Raw genomic sequence first — 14,267 nt, 5'->3', positions numbered from 1 at the left:
TATTTACTTATTTGGCTATCAATCAAAAAAATAAAACATAGTATGTTGGATCTGTGAAAGATGCAGTGTTATTGGTGGATCTTAAGAGAAGTTGCATTGCACATCAAGAACAAAGTTTGAAAGAAAAAGCTCAAACCAGCATTGCTATTTGTACTGTAATTTATTTTATCTTAGAACATGACTCCCTTTCACCCTCTTAGTTGATCATTCAGTATGCTTGGAAAGGTATTTTGATCAATTTTATGCAATTCCAACATCCCTGACTGTTCCAAGATGTGATAGTTTTTCTTCTAAACATAAGCTTAGAAGAACTTGGATACTTAAATATTAACATTAATATATTGAATAAACAGGACAAATTAATGGCTAGATGTTGACACTGGTACAAATTTGGATAACTAGCCTGATGGCAACTTAGACCTTAATACTTTTAAACATATTAGGCATATGGTATACTAATCTAGATTTAATTACTGAATATAGGTAGATATAGGTTATGATTTGATTCCCTGGATTTCGATTACTCCCAGAGCCATGATCATTGAACAACGTATGTGAATTTGTGGTCTAATTTTGCCCCTATCCCTAACCCCAACTTTTTTCAACTTAGCACTACCTTCTTCTGGCTTTGGGTTTTATCATGTTATAGGTACCAACACTTCCCTTAATACAAATATTTTCATATATATGTCCATATGCAACAGGTAGGTTACCAAAGTGTGTGTGTGTATGTATATATATATATATATATATATATATATATATATATATATATATATATGAGCAAACAGTTAATAAAATATGTTAAAAAACACTTTGAAATGAGTTAAAAACATTTAATCTGAAAAGGAAACACTAGATAAATTATATATATACACACACACACACACGATAATCTGCCTGTTGCATGTGGACATATACATATGTATACATGAAAATGTTTGTATTAAGGGAGGTGTTGTTACCTATAACACTATGATAAAGCCCAAAGTCAGAAGGTAGTGCGAAGTTGAAAAAAATTGGGGTTGAGGATATGGGGGGGAGCAAAATTAGACCACAAATATATATATATATATATATATATATATATATAACTTGGGTCAACTTGCTTGGTTGATTTAACTGTCCATTCTGTTTTTTTACTTAAAATTTTTTGTTTTGTTTTTTGTATTAAACAAGATGAATCTACATAAATAAAACCGTAAAAAAATTTTTTAATTCTAGTTTCAAAAATTTGTCTGCTTAAAAATGGAATAATCATTTATTTTTAATACCAATATTTTTGTAGATTACAAGCTCATAAATTTGACACACTTCTAACGTCTATATTTTTTCTTTTTTTATTCCTGCCATTAATGTCTAATTTTGCATGACGATCAACTGTTATTTGCTTGTAGGTTATTTTAAGAAGTTTTTTTTTTTTGTTTTTTTTTCACCAACAACTGTTTTTTATTTTTATTTTCAAAATAGCCCCCCCCCCCCCCCCCCAATTCGCTCCAACCCTCTCTTGGGTTTAACATTTGTTTTACAATTTTAAAAGGAGGAAATGGTCACAGATATTATGATCAATAGAAATTTAGAATTTGATTGAAACAAAAAAAAAAAAAAATGTAAGTTTTTAGCATCCCAAATTGTTTAGCATGATTATTTTATTTGTATTTTAATTGCAGTTTGTGATGAAATGACAAGTTAACAAAAATTTCACTTGATATTCTTGATAAGTTACAACACTAATCTATATATTAATACCGTAGCACTTTTAATGTATACGTACATGTGTCAGTTTCCAGATTATAAATCGGGATTCTATTCTATTCTACTTATTAAAAAGGAGGATAGAAAGTGATAATATACTACGACCATTAAATTAATACATAGATAACTAGATACACTAATTTTATGTTTGTAGTATATTATTGCCTTCTATCCTCCTTTTTAATAAATAGGATCTCCCGATGCAATGTAAAAATAAATGATATCACTTTTGGGTCGTACGTGAAATTAAAATATACTGTCTTGGTTTTCTGGCAAGGATCCAAAGGTAGTATTAGTTCTGTCTAAAGATGGTGTAATATCGTGCGTTTTCCGTTCACTCTGGGTGTCCATACAATGAAAATAGGTCACAGACTCCTAAAGATATTGGAGATAAACCGTAATAACTGGATATATTCTGACACTACATTAATCAGATTACTTAGATAAATAATTTTACAATTTTAACCAAAGAGCTACAATAATATCATGGGGTCTCCATTCACGTTGAACGTCCACTAGATGCCCAGCAGCAATATATTACATATTAAAGATACCACTGTGGAATTTCCACAGGCCCCGCTAGTACTAAGTTATTGCCAACCAGTGTTTGGTTGGTGCAGATTGACTGTTATCATGCTGATTCCCTAGAATGAAAATCGAATATTCCAAAATGCCCAATAAACAATTGTTTAAGATTAACAGAAAATGTCACAACCTTGCTGAGTTAAAGAGTTTGAACATTAATATACAACATATAACTATAACCAAAGGCAAGAATAAATTATTTTTCTACATAGATGGTTAAGTTTTTGTGTTTTAACTTATTTTAACGTGTTTTCCTTATAAATAAATGTAGTTTAACTTCATAGTCAAAATGGCTGATTTAAACAAATATACAACATATAACTATAACCATATAACTATATTTTGTGCTCCTTGCAGCATCTTGAGTTTTTATCAGTCCTAACTTAAAAAAATATTTTCTCTTCTAAAGGGGATGGGTTAGAAACTTGGTTTTAGTGGTGCTTTGAGGACCTCCTTGATTTTAATTAATGCTTGCAGTAGTGCTCTGGAGGCCTTCTGAGTTTTTTTTTTTTTTTTTCATTCATCACTACAAAAAATATTCTCAAGACAAAGCACAATATAATCTCAAAATCACTTTATTTTGAACATTCCTTTTAAGGGCCAATGGGCTGACTTGTATAAAATAAAATGTGTATTTATTATTAAGATTCAGCTATTGATATCTCTAGTGGACATCTTGTATCACATCCACTCCTTCTTACATGGTGACATAGTTGGTATATTTTCTAACTTTGTGCAAAATATTGTGAGAACTACATAAATTATAAATAAGTTTGTCACTAGAAGTTATAGATATGTTATAGTACTTCTGAGCTTAATTTATTTTAATATTGAATTGAGAAAAAATATACAATTAATCTTATAGATTATTATAATTTGTCGATTAACTCATGATTGTATTTTAAATTCTGTGAGATACTATTAGGTTGGTGCAAAAATGTTTTTTGGCATGAAGTTGAACGTCAAAAAAAAACATTTTTGCACCAACCTAATATTTAAATTCCCGGCTGTAAATTAAAACTAGGTTAGACTATTTTTCTAAACATGTTGAGTGAGGGAGAGTACAGTATATTTCTCTGGACTGATGTGCCTATTAGTTACTCTTCTTTATGGTGATGATAATGCCTTTTCCTTTCCTGGGATTCCCAAAACTGTAAATATGCTTTTTTTACTAAACTAGTGTGTAAGTCATCAAAAATGTATCTGAACAGCCCATTTCAGAAGAAAATATATCATAGTACAAATGGCTTAAAAATGTTGGCTTATGTTTATTCTTAACTTAATGTTTAAGTTATAATTTTATACTATGAAAATGTGATTAGTTATGTTGATATTAATAGCAGCAGTTTAAGAGCGTGTCAGAAATCACTAATTTACTTAAGCAACAAGCTTCTACCCCTTCTTCAACCGCCATTATCAATAAAATGAAATTTCACTATAGGTTTTATCAAACATTAACAGACCTCACCCCCTCACATATCTAAAAAAATTTGAACCTTTTATTTCCTATTGGCTACTCACACCTCTGGAATATATACTTTCTTACTCCAATTACATTAAAATCTGTTTCATAATAAGCAATTACTTGTGCGCCTTCAGAAGAGATGCAGCTGATAATACTTAGCTGATGAATCTTAAGATGTTAATCTTTAACATGTCTTCTATTTCATTCGAACATGACGCAAAACATCATCCTAGTTGTAACAGGGAGTAAATGCCCCAATGAAAAATAATTTTTTAAAAATATCCGGAATGTATTCTTGCAAAACTAAATGCAAAGGAAATCTAAATAATTGCACTTAAAACGTCCAAAATCTTTAAAGGTATTTGGTTGGAACAAGTGATTATCTGCCATTTGAAAGAATATCATGTACTTATGCTGATGAAAAAAAAAAAAAAAAAAAAAGTCGGAAACTAACAGGGGAAATGTCAAGAACTACTTCCTTACCTATATCAACATGTGCATGGCACTTTCTCTAAATATTAATTCCATGCAAACTTCAGAAACTTTTTAAAAAAAGTTCACACTCACAAGCTCTTCTTTACACTAGTCCTCTTACCCAAAGTGAGAGGAAAGTAAACACACACTGGCCTTTTGTCCATATGGCTGAATATGATTTCTCAAAGGTTTCAATAAAAGAAAATATCTAAAACATATTTTGATAATTGCTTATTCAATGAGTCATCTGCAGATTCCAAGCAATGAATTAAATTTTTCTAATTATTTCAAATTAAGCAACAAATATTAAAGGAACTTTGTTTGGACTTTTATCACCCCCTCCCCCACCACCACCATTGTTACTATTCCAATCTCCCCTTATTTCACCCATCTTATTTTCAATCTGTTTCTCAGTCTAATTCCAATGAGAGTTTATAATGGCTCTTTAAAATTTAGTTCTAGTTTAATATTAATTTAATAAATTTTAATATTTTAGTTAAAAAAAAATTATTAATTATAAACTTCATAGCTATATTTTCTCTGAACACTTGTGGTATCCAATATGTAAATATTTTAATTTATATCATGTCAATTTTCATTGAAAAAAAAAATAATAGTGCTTGAGTATCGCGCAGTTCAGTTTCAAATGCTTGAAATGCACACCATGTCTAAATGAACTGGCATGTGGTATAGAACAAGTTCTGCATGCCAATGATATATATTGTAAATACTGTTTTTGTTTTTTGCCCTTATTTCATTAACATAAAAGGTTTCTGAAAGGGAATTGAGTGCAACTCTGTTTTTGTTGTGCTTGCAAGCATTGGGTACATGGGAAATGTTGGTAGGTTGAGAGATGATAACCAGTTTGTGTGCAAGAAATGGAGGAGCCATATTTGAATTGCTTAAATCTGATGACTTCAGAGAAAGATTAAATGTAGACAGTATAGAGATATGTGTGCAGAACAGGGGATTTGATGATATGACTAGGTTCAAAGAATGAAGTCTGTTAGCTTAGTAAATGTAGAATGATAAAGGTAGCCAAGTCAATTGACAGGCCAAGAAAATAAACGTGATGAGAATGGATTTGAAAGAGATAAAAATCTGGATAGATAGGTTTCAAAGTAAATTTCTAAAAGCTTTCCAACATATGCCAATGTGTAAAACTGATATTTAGCTAATATGATGATGAAAAGTTACAACTGTTTAGTCCGATCATTTATACTAAATATACAGTCACATAGTTGATTTTTATCAATTTTCGTTTTTAATTCTGATCAATATTTAAATTTTTTTTAGTCATATTTAAAGGAGGGTAATCAATTTTAAGAATCACTGATTGCATTTACCTAACAAAAAAGGAATTCTAATTAAATTTCTCTTGTATATCTTTACCATGTAATGGTTTAGAGGATGAGGATTGTAGGTAGGAGGGGGATCCTTTTTAGTGAAAATAATGTTTTGTAAGGAGTCTTTTTTTTTTTTTTTTTTTTCTACATTTAATAAATATTCCATACACTACTAGTAAATGTACTTTTAAAGCGTTTATGTTCACAATCTGTTCACATTACTAAATGTTATACATTAATGTACAATGTATCCAGGTCATATCTCTCACGAATTGCAATTCCGAAATGTGATGTTTTATCTTCATTTGTAATTTGTTTCTAGGACACTTCTTCTCAATCTCAGGGTGTTAAAAAATTTACCAATCTCAACGCCAATGCAGCAGTATTTCAATCAATGAATGCCAATGCAGCTGTATTTCAACCCCAACACACAGACACATCAACAGACGGCAAGGGACAGTTATCTCCACAAGCAACAGATTACAATCAAGGTAATAAGATATAATTGTTTCTATGAATTACAATATTGAATTTTCTTTTTCTATTTTTGTTATCAAATAACTTTTTTATTACCTCTTTAATATATTTTTTGAAAATTATCCGATGCAAAAGTTCAATCACTCGAGATCAAAAAAACTCTGCAACTCACTCCAAACTTTAGCCCGCTTAGATGATTTCACTTGTTTCAAATGCAAAGCAAATCTTTATTTGCACTACTACATGCATGTCCTAATCGTAAATATTCTTACGCAATAGATTTTAGTGAACATAGCTAATTCCTCTTCTAAAGAATAAACATGGCACTTCATGTGTCAAAAATCTACCCTTTCTCATGATTACCCATCTCTTAACTATCTCCATTTTCATTTTTACACAATATGAGAGAAGCCACCAAATTAAATTAAAAAAAAATATATATATCTATTTAACATTGGCAACACTATCAGGTGTTGTCTGGGATCCTAAAAACTAAAATTGTAACATTCTCCTTTTAAAACATTTCTGGGTCATGTTACTTTGTGAACACTTCCCTTAATTCATATACAAACCTTTTGCGACTGTCTAAATATAAAAATAATTTTTTTTTATATTAATGGTTGCGATAAAAAAAAATATCTTTAGTTTATTGATCATAAGTTTATAATTCCTAAATGTTTATTTTTCTTGAAAATTAAAAAAAACCGTCAACCATCTTGATTTTATAGTACTGTCTTACCTCCTTATTTTCATGCTTTATTTTTAAACTAGCATGGGTGCCCAGCGTTGCCCGGGTGTTTGGAGGTATGTGTTGAGCAAAAAAAAAAAAAAAAAAAAAGTGGTAGTAGGAAGGCCGGATTGAACCCGTACCGCGAAGGAGGAAAAGAACGGGGAAAAACTTGACGTCTTTGCTGTTAGAACCACTGCCAAACCGGAAGTGACGTAGGTTTAAATTAAGGCTAGACAATCGAAAAGTACCCAGTTGAGGATGAAGAAATTAATGTTTTTAGCTAATTTTTTGGTATTTGTCGTTTGAAGGGCTGAGCTTCAAAACGATACTGATCTTGTGAAAATCCGTCACCTTTGTCGAAAGTTTTAGGCAGACATGCAAACATACATACATTGCAAACATACATACATACATAGATTTATATATTTGCAACTCAAATTTTCGACTGAAATCGATTAAAAAGCTTGCCCTATCTCTGAATACCCTTTATGTAAAATTTCAAATGTTTAGACCAGAAATTGTCTGAGTAATTTGGTAGAGACCGCAGACGTCAAATTTTTTTAAACTTTGTCTCTTATTAAAACCCCTTAACATTTATTGTTTTGGGCTCACATCAAGTTATTAAGTTAGACCCATGTCCAAGGAACCTATATCTAAAATTTCAAGTGTTTGACCCAAAATTGTCGGAGAAGTTTGGTAGAGTTCTCCGACGTCAAATCGTTGAACTTTGACCCCTTAACAGCTATTTGTTTGATCTGCACCTTATAAAGAATCTATATGTGATAAAGCAGAGCTAACAAAATGTGACAAAGCTGAAAAGTTCACGATTGAAACCACCTAATATCTAATCCTTCATAGGCTGATTTTTGGAATGCTGAATTGATGCAAGTTATTTATACAAAAGAGATGTAACGCAAATGTAGCATTTAAATAAAAGTGAACTCTAACATTTCTTTACTATGGATTTTTTATTATATTAAATAGTACAACACTACACTGGTTTTCATCTGATCATCAAAGTTAAGCAATGTTGAACCAAGTCAGTACTAAATGGCTGATCATTTAGAAATACCATGTTGTGCTACATATGGAAGGGTTATCTGCTTATCCTGGAAATGTTTCCAGTTGTCCTGGACTTCTAACATTCAACTAGCAATACCAGTTCAGAACAGAGGCAGCTGTAAATTGTGCAGTACTTGCTTCACACAAAGCTCCTCACACGAGAGCCTTTGCAGGGAATATCCACTGTATCTAGCATTACAAGCGTATGCTGTATTTTCATGGACTTCGGCAATATTACATACCTAATGTGCTCCAACAAATCATATCTTTTTTATTTGTTGGTCAATTTTTAAAAGAATTACATTGATCGAAAGAGAATAGAATAAGCATTCCAATGATGTTAATTTATTTTTCTTTTATGCGTTCAATATTTTTATGCTCCAAGTTAAAAATGAAAAACCGGTAAAAAAAAATTACGACAGCAAAAAGGGAAACTGTTTTTAGAATGTTTACATTTCATACGTTACGTTCGGATACACATATGCTGGGTCAAATTTGATTGGATATGGCTGAAATTTTACAGGCTATATAAGCATAGAAGTCCCTCTCTACTGGACTTTGATTTATATTTTTACGACCACAGGAAGCAAAGTTATGACTGAGCAAATTTGACAAAGAATATTTCAAATTTGATAAGATAAATCGGCATATATCATCCATTTTCATATAGATAAGTTTCAGAATTATTTTCATGTATAATATGTAAATATTTGATAATTTTAATTGTGCGGAAGTTTCTTTAAAATATTATCTTTTATAGAAATCCAAATCCGCTTAACGGAGGAAATGGCGTGCTATGCGCTGACCAGCTGACTAAAGTCGGCGCATTAACGAGTTCCGTTTATATTCTTTTAAAGCAAAAGCAGAAAAATCATTTTTTATTCTGAGTTTTCTAAAATTATTTTCAAGTTTTTCAAATTTGATTTCCAAACAATACTATTTTGTTGTTTTTACTGCTTTTAGTACAATATAAAAGACAACAAAATGCGTTATCATGCTATTTATAACTTACTTGTATTTAGGTAGAATTGTGTTTTTTAGTGGTCAAAAAAAACAAAAAAAAAACAAATCTGTAACAAATAAAAGGTACTTGTGCACTTATGCTACCATGCTGAAATTATAACATTATTTAGAAACCCATTCTTAATGTGGGGGAGGAAGGGTGTTTTGTTAACTATACTGTACTTTCACCTAACAATTAAATAAAAAAAATATTGTGAAACTTGAATTCATTTTTAACTCCTTATCAAGACCATTTTTTTTGAATCTGTAAAACAAACCCGTTTTTTTTTTTAACTGAGGATATCTAAATAATAATAATAATAATAATTAGGTGGTTTGATAAAGAATTTCATTGTGATGCATTTTGTAAATTTTTACCTTGTTTCGACCATAACATTTTTTTTAAATTTTTTTTTAATTTTAAATGACTACCTTTTTAAGATTTTTGGGTATGCTGAAAACGAATATCACGTTTAAATTTCCGCAAATAAGTAGCTTTCCGGATATTAAGCAATTTCATTTATGTTATTGCTGGTGGCTATCTTGGTACACGCATTTGTGCATAGTTTCTTGGGGTTGTGCCTGTGCATACCAAGATGGCCACCAACGATAACATAAGAAATGACATTGCTTAATATCCGGAAAACTACTTATTTGCAGAAAATTTAAATGCGATAGTCGTTTTCAGCATACCCTAAAACCTACAAAAGCAATCATTTTAAATGTCAAGGTGAAAACAAGGTAAAAAATTACCATTTTATTTCTTTGTTTACATAGTTGAATTTTCAGTAAAACAACAGAATAGAAATGACAAAAATTACCATCAACTGGTGAATATATAGTTGTTGTTTGTCAGGATTCCTGGTACTGTGAAAGTTACATCGAGGATTCATGTAGAGTACGATTTATGGTTGCATCTCAGAAAATAGGGGTATATTTTGGGCCAGATAGAGAGGATTTACAAAATCGAAAATTGTTCTGATCCCAAAATGCATAAGTTCTAGTCGACTACAGAAATCCAAAGTCTATATGAAAAATTTTCTTCAATTTATTTCTGAGATTAATTCATATCTACTACATTTTTTTTTTTTGTATTTTAGGGGAGTAGTGAATACCGGCCATGAATGCTCTTTAGGCATTCAATGGCTACACCCCAGATTAAGCTCTCCTTTGGTGAGGAGGCAGGAAAATGCCTTCTCTCAAAGCTATATTTAAATACCACTATAATACTTAGTTTGTTCATGAATAGACACCCACTGTTTAATACTATGCACCAGTTTAAAAAAAAATTGCAATTTGTACATCTGAATTTATAATTCATGGCTTATGGTAAAGAGATACATCAAATTTGATTGCATAATCAGAAAGAGCACACAATTTTACATAAGAGTGCCAAGTTTCATGAGAATAGCTTGAAAAATAGATAAATGGTGGCAAAATTACTGAATTTCTTGAAATGTTGAGGTCCGTAATTTAGCCCACTTTTTCTAAAGAAAAATGTCCACGGAAAAGCCTAAATTTTGGCACTTAAAATCCTCATAACTTTTGAACTACTGATGGTATTTGCATAATTGAAACGGTTTTAAGTATCTTTTACATAGCTCTTTTCATGCAAGTTGATAAAATAACAATTATCTTAAAAGAAAAAAAAATCAACTTGTAATGCTACTGTATCTCAAAACTGAATAACTTTTTCTTTTTAATAATAAATTTGTTTTCTTTGACAATAATCAACAAAAACATGGAGTATATTGATTTCTTTCTCATGTATAGTTCTTCCAATGTTACTTTTTAGTTTTATGTGTTGTCCAAATTTGAGAAGACATTTGACTTAATAGATTTAATGGTCTTTTAAAAAGTGATAAGTTTCAATTTGCCCAAATTGTCATCAGATTAAAACATTTGAATATACTTTTCTTTATAATTTATTTCTTTGTGGTTTTTAAATTATTTCTCTCTTTTAGGTGGAAGTTATTCAACTAGTTATTTTCCAAGAGGAACGTTTCCAAATCGTAACTTTAGAGGTAATAGAGGGCGTGGTGGACTGAACAATGGCTTCAATCGAAACAGCAACAGTGGTGGAAGTGGAGGAGGCAGTGGAGGTGGTGGCGGCGGCAACAGAACTGGCTACACCAATAGAAGTATGTCTATTTCGCTTTGCCCACTTGTATCTTTGCTTTCATTTTCTTTTGTCAAATTTAAGTGAGTTCTCCATTTAATGGGCTGCTACCAGATCAGGCTGTCTGAAGATATTGGCTTCCTGAGATGAAATGCACCTAACATTGATGCTTTTTCTTTTTCTACTTCCTTTTGCAAAACTTATGTTCTGAAAAACCAAAAGCAAACAACCCCTCCCCCTTTCGTCACTCCACATTTCCTCTTTCTACTTCCCCTCACTCCCTGACTGGTTTTCTCACTTAAAATGTACCAAACATTTATACTGTAACCCTTTTCCTTCTCCCACATGTTCTGCAGGGCAGAAAACAAAAACAACAAAATTCACTATAAAACAACCAAAGCAAACACTACAAACTAGCGATTGAAGATACAAAGAGCTTGAAAAATCTTCTACAAAATGACTTGCTGCAACACTTGAAGAACTTGAAACATAAAAATTTTACACATTTATAGGCCCTGTTGGTAAGGCTCCAGAATACATCAAATGCATTAAAATATATAACAAGCTTTACTAAAACCAGATCATTGAACATTGAATCAGTCTCCACAACAGAACCGGCTGGATTATATGTGGGTGCAACCAAAAACAATGGAAAACACAGAACTTAAGGGAATCGTAACCCTAATAAAGGCACTTAAAGAATTAGTTGAGACATTGAAGGTAACCGTACAGCAACTCCCATAAACTCGAAGGCTGTAATTGAAAATAATTCCAAACAGCCAAAAGTAAAATCCCACAAGACCTCAAAAACCGAACACAACTTTCAAAGGAAAAAAACCTGTGGAAACTAACATGAACAAAATGAACAAACGCCTAGTACACCCCAAGAAGGTGGAAAAACCCCAAATCTCTCACCGACCAGACAAAATAAATGAAAAATCCAAAAGACAGATCCTGCTCCATGTCAAAAACAAGAACTACAGACCAGAATAAATGTAAAACCCTGGGAACAATGGAAATAGACGACATACCCCCCCCCCCCCCATCAAATAGTAGAAAACAACCACCCCTATTCTCAATAAAACAAAAGGAAATCAAATACATAAAATTAAACTATGACCAACAAAATAATCTAATGGAATTGCAGAGATATAAAAGCCAACCGGACGTTTTTAAAACCATCTGAAAATATCAATCTCTATAGCTTCACTGAATACAACTATACAACAAATAACCCAAATAGATCTTCTGGAGGAACATCCATTCTCATTAACAAAAACACAGCACATAACCAAATAAATTTACAAACTAATTTACAGGTAATTGCCGTCACAACCACCCTACATAGAACAACCACAATCTATCTACTTCCAAATGACCCTGTAGATGAAACATAGAAAAACTTATCAACCAATTCCGTTGCCCCTTATTATTAAGCAACTTTAAGTCGTAATGTTTATTGGGGATGCTCAGACACAGACAGAAAAGGAATTGTTATAGAAAATATTAACAACAACCTATTCATATACAATAACAAAAATAACCTTTATTCATTCTGCTACAAACTCGTACTCAGCAACTGACCTCTATAAGTGATCCTAGTATCTTTATGGATTACAACTGGACAGTGCATGTGGATGCTTGTGGAATAACCTCAAAAATTCCTTGCTGGAACCTTAAAAAAAAAGCCAACTGAAGTAGATTCAAATTATTATGCAAACACAAAACTCCTACCTGGAAAATCACTCACTTTACAGAGGTCATACCTAAAACAAAATTAACTAAGTATAATCGGCCCTGGTTTAATGATGACTGCAAAAGGGCTATCGGGTTACGACATGCTACAAATGCAACAACAACTAACCAGAATTTAAACAACTTTAAAATATGCAAAGTTAAAGCATGCCAAACAATAAAAGAAGCCAAAAGGGAATTATGGAAGAACTTTGTGTCCAAAATCAATAATAACACCAAAGACAAAACCATATGGAATATGATACAGAAAATATCGGGGGGGGGGGGCACCAGTTCCCCTCGCAACCACCTCTGTATAAACAATAACAAAATTACTCAAAAAAAAAAAAAAAAAATAGCCAACACATGCTTGCAGATATTATTGCAAATAATTTATCATTCAAAAATTAGAATAAAAAGTTCCAGACTATTAAACATGAATAAAAAAATGGAGAGAATGGTAAACACTAGAGTAATTTGGTTTTTTGAAACTAATGAAATAATAACCAACTTTCAATGCAGCTTCCGAAAACCTCAGAGCACTACAAATCACTTAATACGATTGGAGACTTTTATCGGAAATGCATTTATATATAAAAAACATGACTGCTATTTTCTTCGATCTTGAAAAGGCTTATGATACTACATGGAGGTATGATATCATGAAAGATCACCAAGAAGCTGGACTGAAAGGAAAACTACCCATCTTCATCAATAACTTCAACAATAGACTATTTAATGTCCGTGTAGGAACATGCCTCTCAGACATAAAAAAACATGAAACGGAAATCCTACAGAAGTATTTTGTCTATAACATTATTTAGCCTAAAAATTAACAATGTCGTTCGATGCATAAAGCAAGGCTTGGATCGTTCACTATATGTCAATGATTTTCTAATGGCATACAGCTCAAGGTATATCCACATAATTGACTGTCAACTCCAACAATGCAAAATAAAAGATGGACAACTGAAAATATTCAAATTTTCCGTTAACAAAATGCATGCACTTTTGTCAGCTTAGAAAACTGCACCCAGATCCTCTTAAAACTAGATAATACCAGATTTCTGTTGTAGATGCATATAAATTCTTAGGGCTGATATTAGACAAAAGGCTTGCATTCATCCCTCACATCAAACACCTAAAAAATAGATGTAACAAACCTCTCCAGCTAATGTGAGTGATTGCCCACACAGATTGGGGAGCAGACAGACAAACCCTATTGAAATTATATAGATCACTAGTAGGATCAAAACTAGATTATGGCAGCTTTATTTACCAGAAAGTCATGTATAAAAACAGACACCGTTCAACATTAGGGCCTCAGGTTTGTACTTAGGAGCCTTCCGAATTCCCCCATCGATAGTTTCTATGCAGAAGCCAACAAATTCTCATTATCAATTCAATACAACAAACTAGCCTTACAATACTTGACCAAAATTCTTTCTTACCTAAATAATCCTGCCCATGACTATTGCAAATCCACTAGATTATTCTATGATAGAAAAAAATCGCAAC

At 31.7% G+C, this 14,267-nt stretch overlaps 1 protein-coding gene across 2 annotated transcripts in view; it reads left to right on the top strand.

The window, feature by feature from the left end:
* Positions 1-14,267, top strand: part of LOC145256410 (uncharacterized) — an 86,205-nt gene that overhangs the window by 57,993 nt on the left and 13,945 nt on the right. For both annotated transcript variants that reach the window (XM_080115277.1, XM_080115276.1), the window contains exons 9-10: positions 5,948-6,116; positions 10,861-11,037. In XM_080115277.1, the coding sequence (XP_079971403.1) occupies positions 5,948-6,116; positions 10,861-11,037 (346 nt within the window). The remainder of the gene's footprint in view (positions 1-5,947; positions 6,117-10,860; positions 11,038-14,267) is intronic.

Source organism: Euprymna scolopes, chromosome 32 (genome assembly GCF_053919585.1).
Source record: "Euprymna scolopes isolate OS-2025 chromosome 32, ASM5391958v1, whole genome shotgun sequence".
Classification (NCBI taxonomy): Eukaryota; Metazoa; Mollusca; class Cephalopoda; order Sepiida; family Sepiolidae; genus Euprymna; species Euprymna scolopes.
Note: the sequence above shows the minus strand (reverse complement) of the source record. Positions and strands in the feature narration are given on the sequence as shown.